Genomic DNA, 19,382 nt, shown 5'->3' with positions numbered 1-19,382 from the left:
TTATCAGACACCAGCGCCGGAGGATTAATGGTAATAACAATTCACTTTCAGTAAAAATAAGGTAATGTATAAAAATATTAACCTTTTAATGTGCTCCTGGGTGGTAAGGTTCTGCCAGCACTTGACTGAGGCAGACTCGTTCTAAGGTAGAGTAGCTCTCAAGGTCTTGAGTACAGTACTTACCTACTTGGCTTTGATTTTCTATTTCATTCCTTGAAGGCTATCACGTCAACAAGAATTCTAGGTAATTAGTATTTTCTTGTAAAGTTATGTGAAGGTCATGTAGCTTTGTATGCTTCCAACCTTTTCCATCTTATGGACATTGGCTTTCTGGTGCTGATTTCTTGTGTTACCTTCCATGGGGCAGCATGGTGGCTCAGTGGTTAGCATTGTAGCCTTGCTAGGTTCTAATCTGGGACAGTATATGCAAAGAGTTTGTATGTTCTTCCCATGTTTGTGTGGGGTTCCTCCAGGTAGTCCGGTGTCCTCCCACATTCCAAAGACTGACTTATGTGTAGATTGTGAGCCCTATATAGGACAGTATTGACTATCTATAAAGCACTGTGGAATATGTTGGCAATATAAATAACATAAGGTGAAGCTACTGATACAAAACCGAGTCCTTCACCTGCAATGTTCTTTGTATATATCACTGGTGTCCTCTTATGAGGCGAAGGGTTCTTTGGGTTCCCTCAACCATCAGGGCCTGGTTATGGCTGCTGTTTCTGCATCCCCTATATCTGTGTCCCTAATATTTTATTGTATCATAAAAGGCAAGGAAACCTATGGGGCTGATTTTTAGACTTGAGCATGTAGGTTATTGGGGTTGAAGATAACTGAGAACTTCAGTAATTGAATATCAGTAGTTATTTTATGGTGAAAGAGATGGCTGATCTAAGTTTCATGTAGGTTCACTAACTTCATGATATGTGTGTGATGTCTCTAAATACTAAGATAAAGAAGTTGTTCCAAGTTACAAAAACTTGGCTGGTTTCTTCCTATTCCTCAGTTCCATGTGCGCTCATGCTTCATACGACACTGATGAATATAGCCAAGTGATGTGTTGCTCTTCTTCAGTGCCAAGACTTTTCTTGGCCAGCAGGGCACATACTTGACCACTTCTCTATTTTCCTAGCCCCAGTGTGTCTACTGGGAGGTTTGGGTGACTGGGATGTCCTGATCTGGCAATCAATGGGTTCCCAGTTGTTGGGCCTCTAGTGCATAGGTGATTGTTTGTGGTTGGAGTACCCTTTAAGGATAACCATTGTATTGACCTTCATCCATATATGACAAGGGTCAGGCTTTGATAAGAGTACTATTATATACTCTTCTGGACATATTGGGTTTTTCACTTGTCCATTTTTTTTTTTTTGTTCTCTTGGGCCATAGGTGCTTGCCCACGACTTCTATCTCTCTCCACATGCAGTAGCATGTAAATGGTGTTGTGAAAGAAAGATATTGGCTGACACTTATGTTATGTCCATGGCCATTTTCAGTCTTTAGACTCCATGTGCTGGTGTTTTTTTGTTTTGTTTTTTTTTACAGCTATTCTTCCCTTATTCCTTGCTATGGTCTTAGGTGCAAGTATTTTTTAACCAGTTATGGCCTAGACTAGATGTAGAAAAGCTAAGACCTAGCAGCAGTAGACTATATCCTTCTTGTTTCCATCATAATTAGAATATAATAGATTGACATGACTTAAATACTACTTTATTGTGCCATTACACATGGTGACTTTACAGGGAAGCCCCATTCTGGAATTACATTGACATCTCACGCTTTCATTTTTCTGTGCTTACATTGTGCGCACCACAGATATGCATCTGCTTGTCTCCCCCAAGGCCATGTGGAAAACTCACTGGCAATATGTCTTGTGTTTTGTGGAAAACTTCAATATGTTCATTACAGCCTAGTGATGTATTTCCCATGGTTGTGACGGACATCGACAGAGCCAGCCCAAGCTGCTAAATTGTTGCTTCAGCTGCGTTCCCTTGAGGCGTGTGGTTAGTGATACAATAGATGCTAACGTTTGTGAGGGTTCACAATGTTAGATAATAATTAGCACCTCCAAACCTTGGAACCGGTAAAGTTGACATTAAAGGGAGTAAGTCCTCTCCGGCAGAGACTTTCCAGCTTGCTGTATGCATAGGGATTTCAAATCACTAAGGTTCTGCGGTTACATTACGTAAGGAGTCAACTGAAATGTAAAACAAACAGCAGGGGCACGTTTATACGCTGGCGTGCAACCGGGAGCATCCACAGCTTAACTGGATAGCGGCTGGTAACCTCAAGCAAGAATATAAACTCCAAAATATGAGTCGTCTTAAATGCTGCCATGTTGAAAGGAAACCATCTTGCTAAACACGATGTCTTATTTCTTATAGATCAGGAGGAGATGAGCAGGTTGAGGTGTAAATAGTTTTGTGGGGAAAAACATTAATATAACTTTGCTCTTTTAGGAGTCCAGTGGACAGTTTTATCAGCGGCTTGTCCGGGATATAACGAAACTTACCAATGCATTGCATAACCTTTATTGCTAATATATGTCCCCAGGAGCCCCATAGTTAACCCTTTCGGAGTGCAGTAGGGTGACGGAACTGGGTAAACGTTGCCTACCCTGCAGCTGCTTCAGCTTTGCCTGACCTCACCGTCTACGCTCTACTCTGGTGATAGGTCCATTGAGTAGAGTGGAGTCGGTCATGAGACTGCGAGTTGGAACATTACTGGGGGAGGTAGAAGAATGAGAATTCCTCCCCCCCCCCCCAACTATCCTCTGGGGTGGCATCAGCTTTTATATTTAACAAAACTTATCCAACTACCAGATAATCCCTTTTAATAACTGACAGCCTTTCGTATACAACCATGACTAAAGTGGCGAGAACCACCTACTGGACTCCTTTATGTAGTTATAGTAAATCCAAACTCTACATTAATTTATACTGCCCACATAAATTATCTATCTATCTATCTATCTATCTATCTATCTATCTATCTATATATATATATATATAATATTGCATTGAGGAATTCTGACTTGGTATTGGAAATCCCATGTGTTTGATCATTATCTGTTTAAGGGAATCAGTCTTTTTTTTTTTTTTTTTTTTTTTTAATTGCATGTTATAGAGCGAGGGAGATGAGTGTATTGATATATACTTTGATGGGAAAAGATTGAGTTTCACTTAGATTTTATTTCTTTAAATCTCTGCTCTCACTTGGTTTAATAGTCCAGTGGGCGGTCCTATGCAGTGATTGACAGCCATTTTCGTGCATGCATATATATATCTGTTAGTCACTTAAGTAGGACCTCCCACCGGACTCCTAAACATCGGAAAAACAGAGAAATAAATTAGTACAGGTTTTACTGACTTTCTCACAAAACTACATATCAATCTACTCAGCGTTTCATGCTCTAGAACATTCTACATGGTACCTACAGATCAGACAGTATGGTCAACAGGACAGGTTCCCTTTAACCAGAGAAATAGGGTCTAGTATATTTGCTCCATATACAGATAATAAAATTGATTTATTTGGGAAATGCTTATTTTTCCTTTTGGTGGTGCTGCTGGGATAGTGTGTGTCTGATATACAGTAATATGGCCGCTTATCCCACTCCGTCCCATTCAAGTGAGTAGTACAATCTGTAGGGCCAGGTAAGTGGACACGGCATTTGCAGGAACGCTTGGGCCCTTTGCATTTTGTAGCGTCCTTTCTCTACAGGTTGTAGTATCCCTTTAACAATATGATCATTACTGATTGATATATTATCAGGATTACCCAGGGACTAGTAGCTTGCACGCAGCATGTCAGTAAATAGCGTTAAACTTGTATCATATGTCAATGGTTTTTCTCACATTTGTGTGTATGTATTAAGGCATTGTGTCTGGGACACTGAGAAAGTAGAAACTTGAGACTGAAATCAAAGAATAAATCATGGACAGGTCTGTGAGAAAGCCTCGGGCGGCGTAAGTGCCTCACTCCATATTTTACCGCTGTTCTTTCACTGTGAGATTACAGTTCAAGGCTCATTTCCATAACTGTATCTTAGATCATTCTTCCCGTATGTACAGGGGTGTAGCTATAGTGGATACAGTCGTACCTAGACCTTGGTGCCTTTGGGGTATATTTTTATGTATAAGTATTAGGAATTGCACATCGGATTCATTCACATTCTATCTAGTATCAATGAAGAATCCTCTGCCAAACCTTTAGTAGGCCAAAGCATCGCTCCGACTCTGACTCCTTCATATATGGCTAATATCCTTGGCAATATAGATCCTCAAATTCACTGAAAAAGACAATGATGGAATACCCATGAAAGTAAATGTGCAATAAAATCTATATCTAATTCATTTTACAATACTGGTAATTGTATATAATATAATTTATATCATTTTAAATGGTCCATTTTATTTTCTGTTCCCCCCCCCCCCCAAAAAAAAAACAAACAAAAAACTGGCCCCGATACTCCAACTTTTGAGACCAACTGTGAAACTTGGGGTCTCTTAAAGGCTTTACCATTGCCCCTCAAACAGACCATTAGATGTATAACTTTTGCATATTTATTTTCATAAGAATTCGATCACTAGATTTTTCTTGAATTAAAGGGAGGGTTCACACGATGTAACGTGCCGCGTGATGTGGCACGTAGATGCCGCATGAGCTTTTGCGGGCCGTTCATGCTCCCATTGATTTCAATGGGAGCGGGGATCGTATGTGCCGCGCTATTTTGCGGGCGTGATTTTGCGGCGCATATACGATCCCCACTCCCATTGAAATCAATGGGAGCGTGAACGGCCTGCAAAAGCTCATGCGGCGTCTACGTGCCACATCACGCGGCACGTTACACCATGTGAACCCTCCCTTAGGATCTTTACTGCTTCTGACTGACCATGACCATTTATGAAGGAGTTAGAGTTGGGCTGTGGAAAAATTGAGGAGTTGGCGTCAGTAGTTTGGCCTATCGACTCCACAGCCGTGGTAATAACTGAGGAAAAGTATCCTTGTTGTATGTTGTATTCCGCCTTGGATGATGAAGAGCCATGCAACTAGATAGCAGGAGTATGTTTGCAGTCTGAGTATGGGACTATTCGGAGTTTACTTAGTTCTACATAGCAGAGATGCCATATGACAGTAGTACTATTGTATGCGTATTGTTATTGTAAGTATATAAAATCATTATAGGCATCCAGATTTCATTATGGTTAATTCCTTGTCATTCATATTGCATTCCTGTGTCAATCTGGTGTTAGAGGAGTTAATGAATTTCTGCGGGATTTCACACACCTCATGCTGTCGCACTCCGCAATGGAGCTAATTATTCCTACAGCAACTGCAGGCAGCAGTGTAATGGGGATTAGAAGGTTCCTTCTTCAGGGACTATGTCAGCAGGGCTCAGATTATACACAGGAGTGGGTCCCATAGTGAGAGTTAGACACATGGCAACACCATTGACTATTATGGCATATCCTGCGGTGATATCCAGGTCTAGGTATATAGTAGAAATGGTAAAATCCTTAACATGGCCTACTTCACAATAAAATGACCACCGGATGGCAGCACTATATCGCAAGCAGTTTTTTGTTTTTTTTTAACCTGTTGGGTTTCAATTATAATAGCCATTATTGGCAGATCACCAGTCCTTGGTTTGTGCGCAGATATGACGACCCCTGCGGCAGTGCTGATGGTGATAGTATTGGTTATCATCCAGTTCCCTAGTTTCTTTGCTTTTTCACATGCGCATTTTCCTGCGCTTAGTTAGATCCTTAAATAATTGTCAAAAATCTATTTATTCTTCACTCGCCTCATTCAGTCCTTGACCTTTACCTCTATTTTCTTACTTACTATACATGCTCTTCTGTTGACTCTGTGCATCGCTTTACCACTTAGTGTCATCCAGCAGCTGTCACCTGCTGTGCGGAGCGCCCGTCCCTGCCCGGATGTGGGGTCATACATAATTTAGCACCTTGTCTCTCCTCTCCAGGCTAGCAATCATTGTGCTTATGGATATAGGAGAGAGGCAGATGTGACTTTCCACACCATTAACCCTGTAACGTACCTTGTACAACACTTGTTCTTATCTTCTCAAAATGGCCGCCATGCTTCAGGTGACAGCAGTTATTACTTTTATGGTCCTATATTTATGACTATATATCACCGGCACAGAGAGAGGTAATGAGAGACCTTGCTCATGCGAGTTTACAATGTAATAATCCCTCTATATAAATTTATGGCGATGACCTGTGGCTGGACAGTGCGGAACAGATGAAGTAAACAGTGTGAAAGTGATTAGGACTTTACGGAATGGTCAGGACATATTGTATAGTTAGGTCATTTCCGTTATCTTAGGAATAATCTACATTTCTCTAGACCGGTTCATTGCCTCATATACACTCTAGCTATCCAATACATGTCCTTTTATCAAGGACGTGCATAATGAAGAGGTAGCCTTAGATTGTAGGCCCTTGTGGGTAGGGGGCTCTATCCCACCAGTCGGTCACTGTTAGTATGTGTACTGTATGTAAACCCCGAAATGTACAGCATCATGGACTTAATATTGCTCCAAAAATATTATACTGTATATATGCAGTAGGTGATGTATATGATCTTGGATGGTCCAACCACTAGTACGCCTAGGGGGCCCTGATTTCCCTGTGTATTTGGAGTAGTAGTGTTCATGTGTGGCTATCTCTCCACTCATGTCTATAGGATTGGTGGAAATAACCTGGTACAAGACTGAGACCAATAAAACTCCATATAAACTGATGTTCTCATAATCTGAAATCTTTCTACCCTAATAGGTCAGGTCAATAAGACATGTCCAGTTTTTTCAGCCATTCTTACTTTGCTGGATGACAGACCAGCCATTATAGTAGTTATTCATCCAAAGCTAGGATGGGAGCTAAATGGCACTAATGGTTGCCAGATATAAGTGAAGGTGACTATACACATGAGATGTAGACAGCCCCTGTTGATTTCAGTAGGAACAACCAACCTACTAAAGTGCATGATGTAGTTGGCTAAGGATTGTTGAATATTTGTTGTGGGCAGAAAGGACCAGGCATATGGAAATGTTTAACGCTCGATCCTTTATTCCTCTGGACGTAATTTGCCTCTACAAGTGTCTAACAGTGACATACTTCTATCGCATTACAGACATATGCCCATTCACCTAAAGTTGTCCATGTATGGGGAGTTCCTTAGGAAAAGCCATTCGACTGGCAGTTATTGAAATATTGGCACCTTAGGCTGTCTGCTCCGACTATAACTGAGTCCTTCGTTGGAGGTAAGTATTGGGAAGACTCCCGACTTATACCTCAACAGACTGCTCCAACATATGCCACTATACACACCTGCTGCATCATGTCAACCACTTAATCCAGTCTGCTGTACTCTCCTATATATCTTAATAAATAATATACTGATTCAATTGAGACTAAAAGGACACTTTCTGACCTCCAATAGGGTTAATGGAGCCCTGTTGTGATGTTTGATGTATACATCAGGAGCCTTGTTCTGCATATACTCCATGCATGGGACTTAGTATGAACAGAGTAACGTCTCAATAGAACTTTTAACTCAATAGAAGAGGACAACTCAAGGACCTATGTTTGTAGGCTCTTTAATTACATTTTAGGAGAAAAGTGGGGCAGACCAGGTGTCCCTCTATGGAAAATCCCCCAGTGGTATGTTGATGAATTAGTGGTGTTATCCAGGTCACATTTACTTTGAGATTAGGTTTGACGTGTGTTATGTCTCATGTATTATGTTGCTATGTGTGTCTACATGAGAAGTTGGTATGTAACCTCCCTGCAGGCTGCTATCCAGTCTGACCTGATTGCTCAGCTCGGATTGACTTTTAGTGATTGCACAAGGCGAGGTCTGTGTGTATAGGTCACAGGTATGCTTTGATGCGCCAAGAATTATTTCTCTCTTTTGGAGGTTTTGTGCTCGCAGCCAAATTCCAGTTATGAAAAGTGTCAACTCCGTGTTTTCCATCATGTGTCAAAATGAATTGGGTAAGATGAAACTCAATAGGCAAGGACACACGGAAAGAAGTAGTTAGCTTGCAAAAGGGAAAGACTCTATATTGCTACATTGGGATATAACGGTTATAATACAACCAAAAGGTAACTATTAATGGTCTTACTTGCTTGTTGGGTTAAGGGTGAGCGTTGTCTGTAGCGCTAAATCTATTCCATCTATTAAAAGGGTTCAACTTAAAAAACAAAAAACAAACTGTTATAGATGACCCATCCGACTCTGGCACCCATACCGATCTGCTGTACTCATCAGCTTATACACAGGGTCCCTTGTGTCACACCCTCACTGATGTGATCTTTAGGCTACATGCACACGACCAAGGGTGGGCTGATTTGTGTCATCCTGTCGCCATCAGTCCCCCATTGACTTCAATAGGCGGTTCTATTCCAGTGCCACAAAGCAGGATAGGACCTAGTCTATATTCATTGGAATAGAACGGAGTATCAGACCTCCACATCTGTGTATTTAGGATATGTCATCTATATTTTTAGCCTGGGAAGCCCCTTTAGGCTGAGTTCCCACGTAGCGAAACGCCTCTAAATTGCAATGGAAAAAACGCAGTGAAAGCACAACTTATTTTTCCTGTGTTTTTTCTCCTTTCCCTATTAAATATAGATCTGTGGCAAAACCACTTGCTATTCCGCATCTAAAATCGACCTGCTACGTTTTTCAAAAACACACTTTTTGAAAAAAGTTGCTTTTTTTTCCCCCCACAAAGGTAGATTAATTCAACCAAAATCTCTTAGCTGATACTGTTAGTCTAAAGTACGGTAGTTTTTCTAGATCATCTGTAGCTAAAACATCAGAGCTTCTGAAGTGTGAGAGTCTTTCCATCTGTGAAGGGTCATTTACTTAAGGTTCGAGCACTTCATCTCTAATCTAATTTGACTATTTTATCTCCAGAAATTAAGTGTTGAGAGGTTATAATTACATTTTTATATGACTGCAAAGAGTATTACAGGGGAAGGTAAAGATCTCCTAATATATGTGATTATGTTTTATGGGCTGGGTAATATGGAGTCAAGATCAGTGACTAGGCTCACAGTGGACAACAGTCCTATGCCTCCTAAAGGGCAGCCTTGCCACCATTATTGGGCTACACAGTGGACAACAGTCCTATACCTCCTATAAGGGCAGCCTTACCACCATTATCGGACTACACAGTGGACAACAGTCCTATACCTCCTAAAGGGCAGCCTTGCCGCCATTATCAGGCTACAGAGTGGACAACAGTCCTATACCTCCTAAAGGGCAGCCTTGCCGCCATTATCAGGCTACAGAGTGGACAACAGTCCTATGCCTACTATAAGGGTAGCCTTGCCACTATTATTGGGCTACACAGTGGACAACAGTCCTATACCTTCTATAAGGGCAGCATTGCCATTGCCATCAGGCTACACAGTGGATAACAGTGCCGTACCTTTTGTAAAGGCAGCCTTACCACTGTAATGGGGCAGCCTGGCATTTTTTCATGTGTGCAAGGACATGATTTTAGGTGTAGAGTCAAAATTGAGACTAGGTTACACAGTGGAAAGAGTACCATACCTTCTATAAAGGCAGCCTAGCCACTGTTATTAGACTGCCAGGGAGTTTTCATTTAGCAGCCTAGCACTTTTCAAGGGTCTTCATGTGGTAATTTTTATGGATGTAGTATGGAAATTTTATATAGGCAGACTGGCAGCTTTCTAAGGGCAGACTGTGGTGTTTATGGGAGAAGACAGACCGTTTTAGAGGTGGTTTCCAGGCAGCTAGCTGGACACTATACTTGGGGGCTGTCGTGGACTATTCATGAGTGGATTTGGGCACCATTAATGGAGCAGCAGGGTACTTATCAGGGCATTCACTATGGAGTCAGGCAGACCCTAGTCATAGGTGTTGTCTGACAATGTGAAATTATCTGACAAATAATGACAAACAATAATGCAAAAATTTTGGTTAGGGTAATGGAGACTTCATCAGTCTCTTTCCTGCCTCTGCCCCAGAAAATGTAGATCTGTAATGGCCACGTAGTCAAAGTACACTTATTGACTTATTGTAGCTTTGTGCCATGTCTTATGACCATAGTCAGCAGTGCGTTGGGTACAGTTTGCGGTGTTATGCTGTTGTAACACTAAATCTTAATAGGCGGTATTACACATAAACCGTCACTTAAAGATTGTCGCGTGTTTTTACAACTTGTGTGTAAATCACCAGTTACGGCTCAGCCCGCTTTCTTTTTATGTTATGCCATCTTGGCATTTTTTCAGATATTGCAGCTAGAGGAAAGGAAGGTTTTACAAATCTAGAGTATAAAGGAAATTCTAATATTTTAAAGATTCTCCAGATAGAAGGAAACCAATGTAGAATATAGAACTCAAGACAAATCAAATATTCCTAACTAGCAGGTTATAGGTCATCATTCACATTGTCTATAGGTATAATGACACATTATACACTGATGAGTTGCTTGGCCGCAGTTCGGATTGTCTTTGCATTTGCTTCAGTCTTTGTGCTAGGTATTGCCATGGATTGAGTGGTTACCAATATATGGAGGGTTGTATGTGAGACTGGCACTTTTATACAGGGGTGCAGTTGCACCTCGGTCCAGGAGTCTTAGGCCTGGGTCACATCTGTGTTCGGGCCATTCTGTTTGTCTATCCACATGAAATATGTGGAGAGAAAAGTCCTGGAGGCATCATTTTTCATGCGGAAACCACGCGGACCCCATTACAGCTCTATAGGCAATACACCAAAAAACTAAATGAATATAATTTGTAAAATATGGCAGATAAGACTTGGACTAGGTTTTGTGGAAATCTTATTTAATGAAGACTCAGTGAGATGCGGTGAACATACGGCTAGCTTTGGAAGATGGTTGACTCCTACAGGCCAAAGGGTTCTGTAAAACCCAATTATGTGCGGCGCACCGAGAAGGACTGTGGGCATGATGTGCTGGACAGCTAATAATAATGCTTTTATTTCTTCCCCTCAATATAAGACCTTAATGTATTTTCTTGTGGAAGTTTTATTGCTATATTATAACGTGTAAGTGATAAGACGTCTACTAATCTTCCTTAGCTCTGGGATAAGATATAAAGACATTGAATGGAATTGGCTAATGTGTTTCTCCATTTGCAGGCTCAGCGTATTATGACAATGTCCGTCCTCTGGCATACCCCGAATCTGATGCTGTACTCATTTGTTTTGATATCAGCCGTCCAGAAACATTAGACAGTGTATTAAAAAAGGTAAGTAGGATTATGTTCCAACATAGATCTATCCTAATGTGAAAATGTCAACTTCAATGAATAGCGGTGAATGTGGTAGATGATATGGTTAGGGGAAATCTGGCTGCTTTCTTCCAGAATCCGTGCCTCACCTGTCCATGGATTATATGTGACATAGCAGATTAGTTTAATTGACGTGATTTGGTTTCTCTGACTCCGGAGGACCGTTCCTGCCTTGCATTAGACTGCCCAATGATTAGAATGGGAACTATGTAATGCCTTATTTGCCCTGTGGTGGCGCTGCAGGTAAATTGAACACTTCCCATAGATAACAGGTGTTTGTTATAATCTACTCATTGTCATGGGACCATGTTAACATGCAAAAATTACATGTATATCATAATGTCAGGTATATGGGGCAGTGTAGAAGGTGAGCCTACCCCAAGTGGTGGGTGATCGTTCTATATACAGCAGCTTATGGCATAAGAACTTGATATAAAGCTATAGTTCATGTACCGGATACATTTTAGGAGGGTATTTACAAGGGTTTCATGTTATATTTGCAAAAGGCGAGTGATTTTAGGTGGGCGTACTAGGCGTAGGAGCATTGACAAACACTGCCTAACAATGCACTAATGTTGATATTTCGATACTGAGGTCAAACAACTTTTTAGGTTGGTGGAGAAGATTCTCTCTCTATTCCCATCAGCAGATTTTTAGGGCTATCACGAAGAGAATAGGAACAAGTCTTTGTAAAGAAAAAGCACATCAATAAACATGAATAACAATGACAATAAAAACTACCGTAACACATACAAGTTGATGTGATTAGACAACACATGATTGTGAAGAGGAACATCGGGATAATTTTTTTCATCTATCGGTTGGCTGCATATTGTTATTATAGCTCATTTGTAGTCCTTTAAAATCCAGTTGCCATGGAAAACAAATGACCACTTATCTTTTATACAGAATTTTTATGCTATTTTCTTCCATTTGTGTGTGTTTTATTCCAGTGGAATTGTCTAAATTGTCTACACTTGCAGAGATCCCACAATTGCTTGGATTATTATCATTCATGTTGGATCAGTATAAATGCACTATTTTCGCCTTATTGTACCGCTATACCCGTCATGCAAAAAATCACTAGTTTTACTCATTTAAAGAAAACCTTCACTTTTTGGAATCATCACATTTATTACATATACTGTATTATAATCTGGCATAGCAACTGTCTTTTATATTCTATCATTGCTTATTTTGTCTTCGGCTAGATAGCAATACTGTATTGGACAATTGGATCCACTCGTTCCTAAGATAATATTTAATGCGCTGGATACTTGGGTGTTTGGAAATTACACCTCCAGCCTTTTTCTTGAACAAAATCAAGGTAGATTTTTTTTTTTTTTTTTTTTTTCTGTAACCAAACAGAGCACCCATGTGTACTTACTACTAAAGGTGAATATTTTCGGAGGAGAATGGAAGAAATCAGATTTATCAATATAGGTCACATCCAAAACTTAGGGCCCATAATGGTGTTCCTTTACACTGTCATTTCCTTTCCCCTGATCCCATGTGGTGTTCTTTCTCCTGCTTTTGTGAATTGTTGCTTATAGAGCATGTCCTATACATGTAACAAGTAACCCTGGGGCCCTGTAACAAAACTTGTAATGGGACCCTATTCACAGTAGCAGAGTAATGTGCATAGTGATGTCACAGTACAGAGGTAATGTGCGTAGTGATGTCACAGTACAGAGGTAATGTACGTAGCGATGTCACAGTACAGAGGTAATGTACGTAGCGATGTCACAGTACAGAGGTAATGTACGTAGCGATGTCACAGTACAGAGGTAATGTACGTAGCGATGTCACAGTACAGAGGTAATGTACGTAGCGATGTCACAGTACAGAGGTAATGTACGTAGCGATGTCACAGTACAGAGGTAATGTACGTAGCGATGTCACAGTACAGAGGTAATGTACGTAGCGATGTCACAGTACAGAGGTAATGTACGTAGCGATGTCACAGTACAGAGGTAATGTACGTAGCGATGTCACAGTACAGAGGTAATGTACGTAGCGATGTCACAGTACAGAGGTAATGTACGTAGCGATGTCACAGTACAGAGGTAATGTACGTAGCGATGTCACAGTACAGAGGTAATGTACGTAGCGATGTCACAGTACAGAGGTAATGTACGTAGCGATGTCACAGTACAGAGGTAATGTACGTAGCGATGTCACAGTACAGAGGTAATGTATGTAGCGATGTCACAGTACAGAGGTAATGTATATAGTGATGTCACAGTACAGGCATAATATACAAAGTGATGTTAAAATGAAGACATAATACAAATGGTAATGTCACAATACAGAGGTAATAAACATAGTGATACCACAGTATAGGGATAATAAACACTGTCATGTTATAGTACATAAATAACGAATACTATGATATAGCACAGGAATAACACATGAAAAAACTTATGATTTGACATCACAGCATAGGAAACCCATTTATCAGGTCACATGTAGGCCTAGTGATATCACAGAGATAATGCTAAAAGTAATTTTTGGAGGGAGCCATGTTCCACTTTTCCCTCTCCTGTACATCATCCATAGTCTTCACTAACTGCGCCGTATACCTTTGGAGACTGATTGTGGTAACCTGTTTTTGTGAACGGTCACAGAAAATGTAATGTAATAAAGTGATAATAGTTTTGCCATTTTAGCACAGACTGAGCTTTCCTGCTTTGGGATTTGAGGTATAATGCTATCAGGTAGTGCGGATTATGGGAACACTTAAAGACAATCCCTTTTCAATGTTCTCGTAATACACAATTTCACAAGAAACGCTATGGCTTTCTTGAGGTTGCTGGGTCCACCTGCCCATCTGCAGGGAATGTGAGAAGGGGATCCATTGAGTTGGGCATTTTGCTCAGTCACACACATGGGCAGCTGTCCCAGAATAGGCGGATCACAGTCTAGACGGCTTTTGTATAGAGCGCTACAGGATGTTCTGTGCTGGGCACAGATCAGAGTGCTGTGGGTAGGTTCATTTGTGAGGGTGACCCATCCAGTGTTAATGTATTAATTGTCACCTAGAATGCTATAAGGGAGCGTTAATTGCTAACCTCTCCAGTATTGATGTTGATATCTGATGCCATTTGAAGTATATTACGGCTCTATTGTATTTGGTGTATATATAATTACACCTATATATTGTGCTTTAATTGTGTTTACTAGAAATAATACCGCCCTGCACCCACTATTTCCTGTACACCTCATAAAGTGCTATAATTGGCCCTTGCAGTCTATAGAACGATCACTATATAACCCAATACCTGCTGCGATAATAATTTTTTTTTTCCTTTTGCATAAATTGAGTTTATTAAGATTTTATAGGAATTAAGAAGAGAACAGAGTAAACAAGAGCCATGATAAAAGAACAAAATTGGAGGCTGACACAGTAAGAACCACATTAGAAATGCACCTCCTGGTGTTACCGTCAAGAAACAAAGGAAGCAAAGAAAACATCAAACCATATATTCTAAAAGTAATCTTAGCATATATTAAAATAAGAAGAAGGTAGAAGAAAAAATGTGAGAAGAAGAAACAGCCGGGAAGACAGTAATAGACAGAGGTGAAATAGGAGGAAGGGGAATAGGGACCAAGTTACCTGGGAAGCTGTCCATCCTATAGGGCACCCTGAAAGGTAATTTCCAGGAATATGTATTGCCAGGAAAGTAGTGAAGAAAATAAGGGACGGACACTCACATGGGTCAAAGCCGACTACGCCCCATCAATGTCAAAGCCTTGAGGCATTGGATGTGCCAGGCCTAAAAGTCAGCCAGTGTAACCACAGAGGGTCAGCTGATATTGAGTATATTGTGCGCCTGGGCGGTAAACGGCTCCATACTGTGCAAGTGATTCATCTGTCATCCATTCCCTGATGGTTGGTGGTTTGTTCGCTCTCCAACTTCTTGGAATGACCACGTAGACCTTTTTGCATATTGGCCCTATTGCCTGGGAACAGGAAAAGTAGAACCACCTTCAAGAATAGGACAAGGTGCACCAGCGTAATATGCGAGTAAAGATAGGACAAGGTTCACCCATCCAATATTTGTGAACATTTCAAACACCACCTTCCAAAGAAAGGCTGCAAGACGGAGCATGGCCACCACACATGTAGCCTAGTGCATGCCTCCACTTCACGTCTACAACATCTATCAGAGATATTGGGATACACTTCATGGAGTACATCTGGGCATCTGTTCCACTGTAGAATTTTGTAGTGTTTCTTGTGTGTAGTGTTCCGTAGCCAGTTTGTGGCCCGAGCTGTATATTTATTGCCAGTCTTGATCAAACAAAGAAATAGCCATGTTACTCTCCAAGCCAAAACAAACGGAGGAGGTTGCTAATGTGGTTTATTGAGATGGGCCCCTTCTTCTGAAGAAGTACATGGAGGTAGGTGGCCATTACTTTTAGCAATCGTCCTAGGGACGCCACCCTAAGGAAGTCTCTCGGCTGTGCACGTTCAGGCCAGTATTTTGTCACTTATTGACAGGAAAGGGATTACTACTCTAGAGACTGCCCAGGATGGATAAGACGAGAGAAAGTGTTTGATTTCTTTCAGACGATTTATTGGGTTCAGATTTATGTAGTAAGTGATGGCTAAGCTCTGGGGCAGTAATATGTGTTTTGCAGGAAATGTGTCAAGTTGACATCTCTCTATACAGGAGATTCTCTTGGTTTGTTGCTACAAAGTTTATAAGGGTAATAGGAAGGACGGTGATCAGTGGATGTACTGATAAGGAAGGTAACTGGTAGTTTAACTTTAAATCTCCATGTTCTGTTAACTTTACGGAGAAGCGGGAACTTGCTATAGATTGGTTCTTGGAAAGAGTGAGTAAACCTCGGTATAAACACTTATGAACATGACTTTCTAAATGTTCACTAGCAGTCGCCGTCTTGAGTGATATAAATATTCATGAGTATTAATGAAGGTGAATATCTTTTGTACCAGGCAGGAGCACGCTCGCAGTGACATCACACGACTGTCGGAGGTCTGTGCCTTCCGTGAATTGCTGTAAATAATTACAGTGTATTAGTGTCAGTGGATTTTTAGCTCAGAGGGTTCTGCTCCAGCATTGCGCTTCACTTCACTTCTTCATTGTCGGATTTCCACTGGGATAGTATTATGTCATATCTACTCTGGTCTTATTACTATACACACATTGTATGAAACTAATGGATTATCCCATTCTATATTTGAGTAGATGGTAAACACTACTGTATTGTTTCTCAGGGTTATAAGACTGGTTGCTCTGCATATTGAGCCATCAACCTACGGTAATAGTTCCTCTTCTGGTAGTGGAACAGAAGAACCAAACACGTTTGCCCCATAGCTTTACTACCCAGGGAGATTATGATTAAAAGACTTTATAACTGAGTCGTTCATGATGTTAAGGATGCTGCCCTCTATAGGGTGGTGTACAGAGTGCACTCTGTTCTCCTAATTCCATCCAGGAGACTAGATTTGCATATTTTTTACCCAGAATCCCTAGCGGAGCAGGAATGACTTGTAAGTCTCCGTACTGCCTATGTAGGCGAACACTCTCCCTAATGTGGACGAGTGTCCTCATACCCAGGGAGAGTACTACATGGGTCTCCTGCTCTTGTTTCATACTGTTATGGTGCCTTGAAGCCTCCAGAGACATGGCCAACCTGAACTGAGGCCTTGATTTTCCATAAGTCCCATAGATATTACATGCGCTGCTTCTCTAGTAGGTAGGCAGGCCCCAATATTTCATACCACATGTAACTTGTGCTTTTGTCCCGAGCAGTTATATTGTTCATGTTTGTCTTTTATAGTCTTTGTGTGCTATTAGACAAGCTTTGGCATTCTCCATATGTTATGCACGCTCTTATCAAGATGGTATCCGCTTCCATTGTTATGACAATGCTTTGTAATGGAGTATGTCATTCATACCTTCGAGCAACGTGGCAGCTTTCACTCTTCTTATAAGAATGTGCCTAGATGGCATGTGCTTTTTACCGACTCAGGTTTATTGTTTGTGGGGTTTTACAATGTGTGAGAGGGAGTTTTATGAGCAAATGGTTCTCATCTGTCAGCCCGGTGCAGCTCATGCTGTCATGGTGGGAGAAGGAGTCTCTCCTAGTAACATTGTGTCTGAGGTGTGAGGATGCACACACGGCTTCTGTCTGGAGAGGTGCAAATGAATGCTGCTGCCTCCTCCCTAATTTACCAAGCACCTCCTGGGCCTCAATAGAATCTGAGAAAGCTGCTGCTGAAGCTTGTTAGCAGGGACCTGTGATGGAAGGGTGACAAATTTATGTCACGTGGTATGAAACACACTCTTTCCATAGACCGCTCACCTAGCGGAGTACTGTCAGCACTAGAAAACCTTCCTCACAGCTTCAGTATTGCTCCATACACCATTATTAATTTACATTCATTACTGATAACATAGTGCAAATGGCTTTCTTCATCTACTTGCAGAATATTTGCATATTGTAGAAGTGTTTATAGACCTTGTACGATGGGTTTAGGATTTTAGATGGGGAGTTTGAAAAGATGTCTATTTATTTTAACAGCACCATTTTAATATACCCTATGAGATCATTATGGGTTAATGGAAGTGGGGCTCTTATTGGAGTCATTCGTCAATTAGCGGGGGTGGAGGGCTACTAAGATAGTCTCTGGAGGACCCAGAATGATCAAGCACAAGTCGGGTAGCTCATTTATTTCAATGCATTCCATGTAATGCTCCATTTCCCTGGAGGTGGCACTGGAATAAATAAATTTAAGGACCCACTTAAGTATTTGTCTAAAGTGGATGACCTCTTTGATGATTCTTCTGCCTACTCAGGCCCATATTGTGATCCTTAGGGGGCCCCTGTCCTGCGGTAATTGCCCCTTAGTATGTAAACTGATATTTGACTGTTTGCTTGGTTCACGTAGCTGGCCATGCATATTAAATTGAAGTCCGCTGAACCCGCCAATTTCATTGTAACTGGTTAGCCGTCTAATGCGTATGGGTCCCCTGACTTTCCCCAACAGCAGACGTCAGTAGAGGGAATGACTGGACAGTTGGATTTCTACATGACCAACGCTTCTGTTCTCAAGGAGATAATGCAAACTTGGCTGAGTGTGTGTGTGTGTGTGTGTGTGTGTGTGTGTGTGTGTATATATATATATATATATATATATATATATATATATATATATATATATATATATATATAAAATGTATGTATATAGAGGATCAGGTGGGATAGCTTTCTCTGACTGAGTGTTTGGCCAACTGCTATCTAGAATGTATAGTTAGCTTTAGAATTAATTTATAGTTAATTATTTTTTTTTTATTAAAACCATAAGAAATATCACTTGCTTTCTAATCTGTTTTTATTTTCTAAATTTACATTTTTTTTAATTCTATCATCTGTACATCATTACAGGGGCGTCCATCTTGCCCGCTCTGTTAACAGCGTTTAGTGATATGCTTTACAGTTTAGTTGTGGCCACAGACAGAAATAGTCTGGAGCCAACTCACTGAGGTCTATGGGAGATTTTCTAGACATACTCTGTGCCGAAAGAAGAGTAGATAAGGCTTGGGTCACACTTAGCTAGGTTCTCCATCGTTTGAGTCTGCCAGGGGACATGAACGTCAGAGAGCCCATCCTTAAAACAGCAGTTACCCATGGACACCTGTGGACCCCATAGACTATAATGTGGTCTGGTTGGGGTCTGAGTTTCTGCCCTTTTTTATACTGAAACCATTCAGGACTTTTATCTCTGCCGATTTTTGGATGGAGACTGCAACACAGATGTGAACCTAGCATTAACTATGACATCTATTGTCAGTAGCGGATCCAATGATGGGTGTTTTGTGCCAATATGTACTTTATAGAGGTTTATCTTCTATTGTAATACTGTCTGTGATGTAAATGAAGTGACTGTTGCAAAGAAAGCCCTACAAAATTGTCAGTTTATTATCAGCCTTAGGGGGCAGGGTGAAAATTGCAGGATAGAGTACTGAATTGAAGAAATGTACATAGGGGCATGAAAAAAAAAGTTGCAAAAGTTCCACAATACATCACTTCTAT

The 19,382-nt window shown here is 40.9% G+C and overlaps 1 protein-coding gene across 1 annotated transcript in view; it reads left to right on the top strand.

Annotated features, from left to right (window-relative positions):
• Positions 1-19,382, top strand: part of RND2 (Rho family GTPase 2) — an 81,148-nt gene that overhangs the window by 44,009 nt on the left and 17,757 nt on the right. Inside the window, exon 3 of the mRNA XM_075277310.1 lies at positions 11,164-11,273. Coding sequence (XP_075133411.1) covers positions 11,164-11,273 — 110 coding nt within the window. The remainder of the gene's footprint in view (positions 1-11,163; positions 11,274-19,382) is intronic.

This window comes from Leptodactylus fuscus, chromosome 6 (genome assembly GCF_031893055.1).
Source record: "Leptodactylus fuscus isolate aLepFus1 chromosome 6, aLepFus1.hap2, whole genome shotgun sequence".
NCBI lineage: Eukaryota > Metazoa > Chordata > Amphibia > Anura > Leptodactylidae > Leptodactylus > Leptodactylus fuscus.
This window is presented reverse-complemented; position numbering and strand designations above follow the sequence as displayed.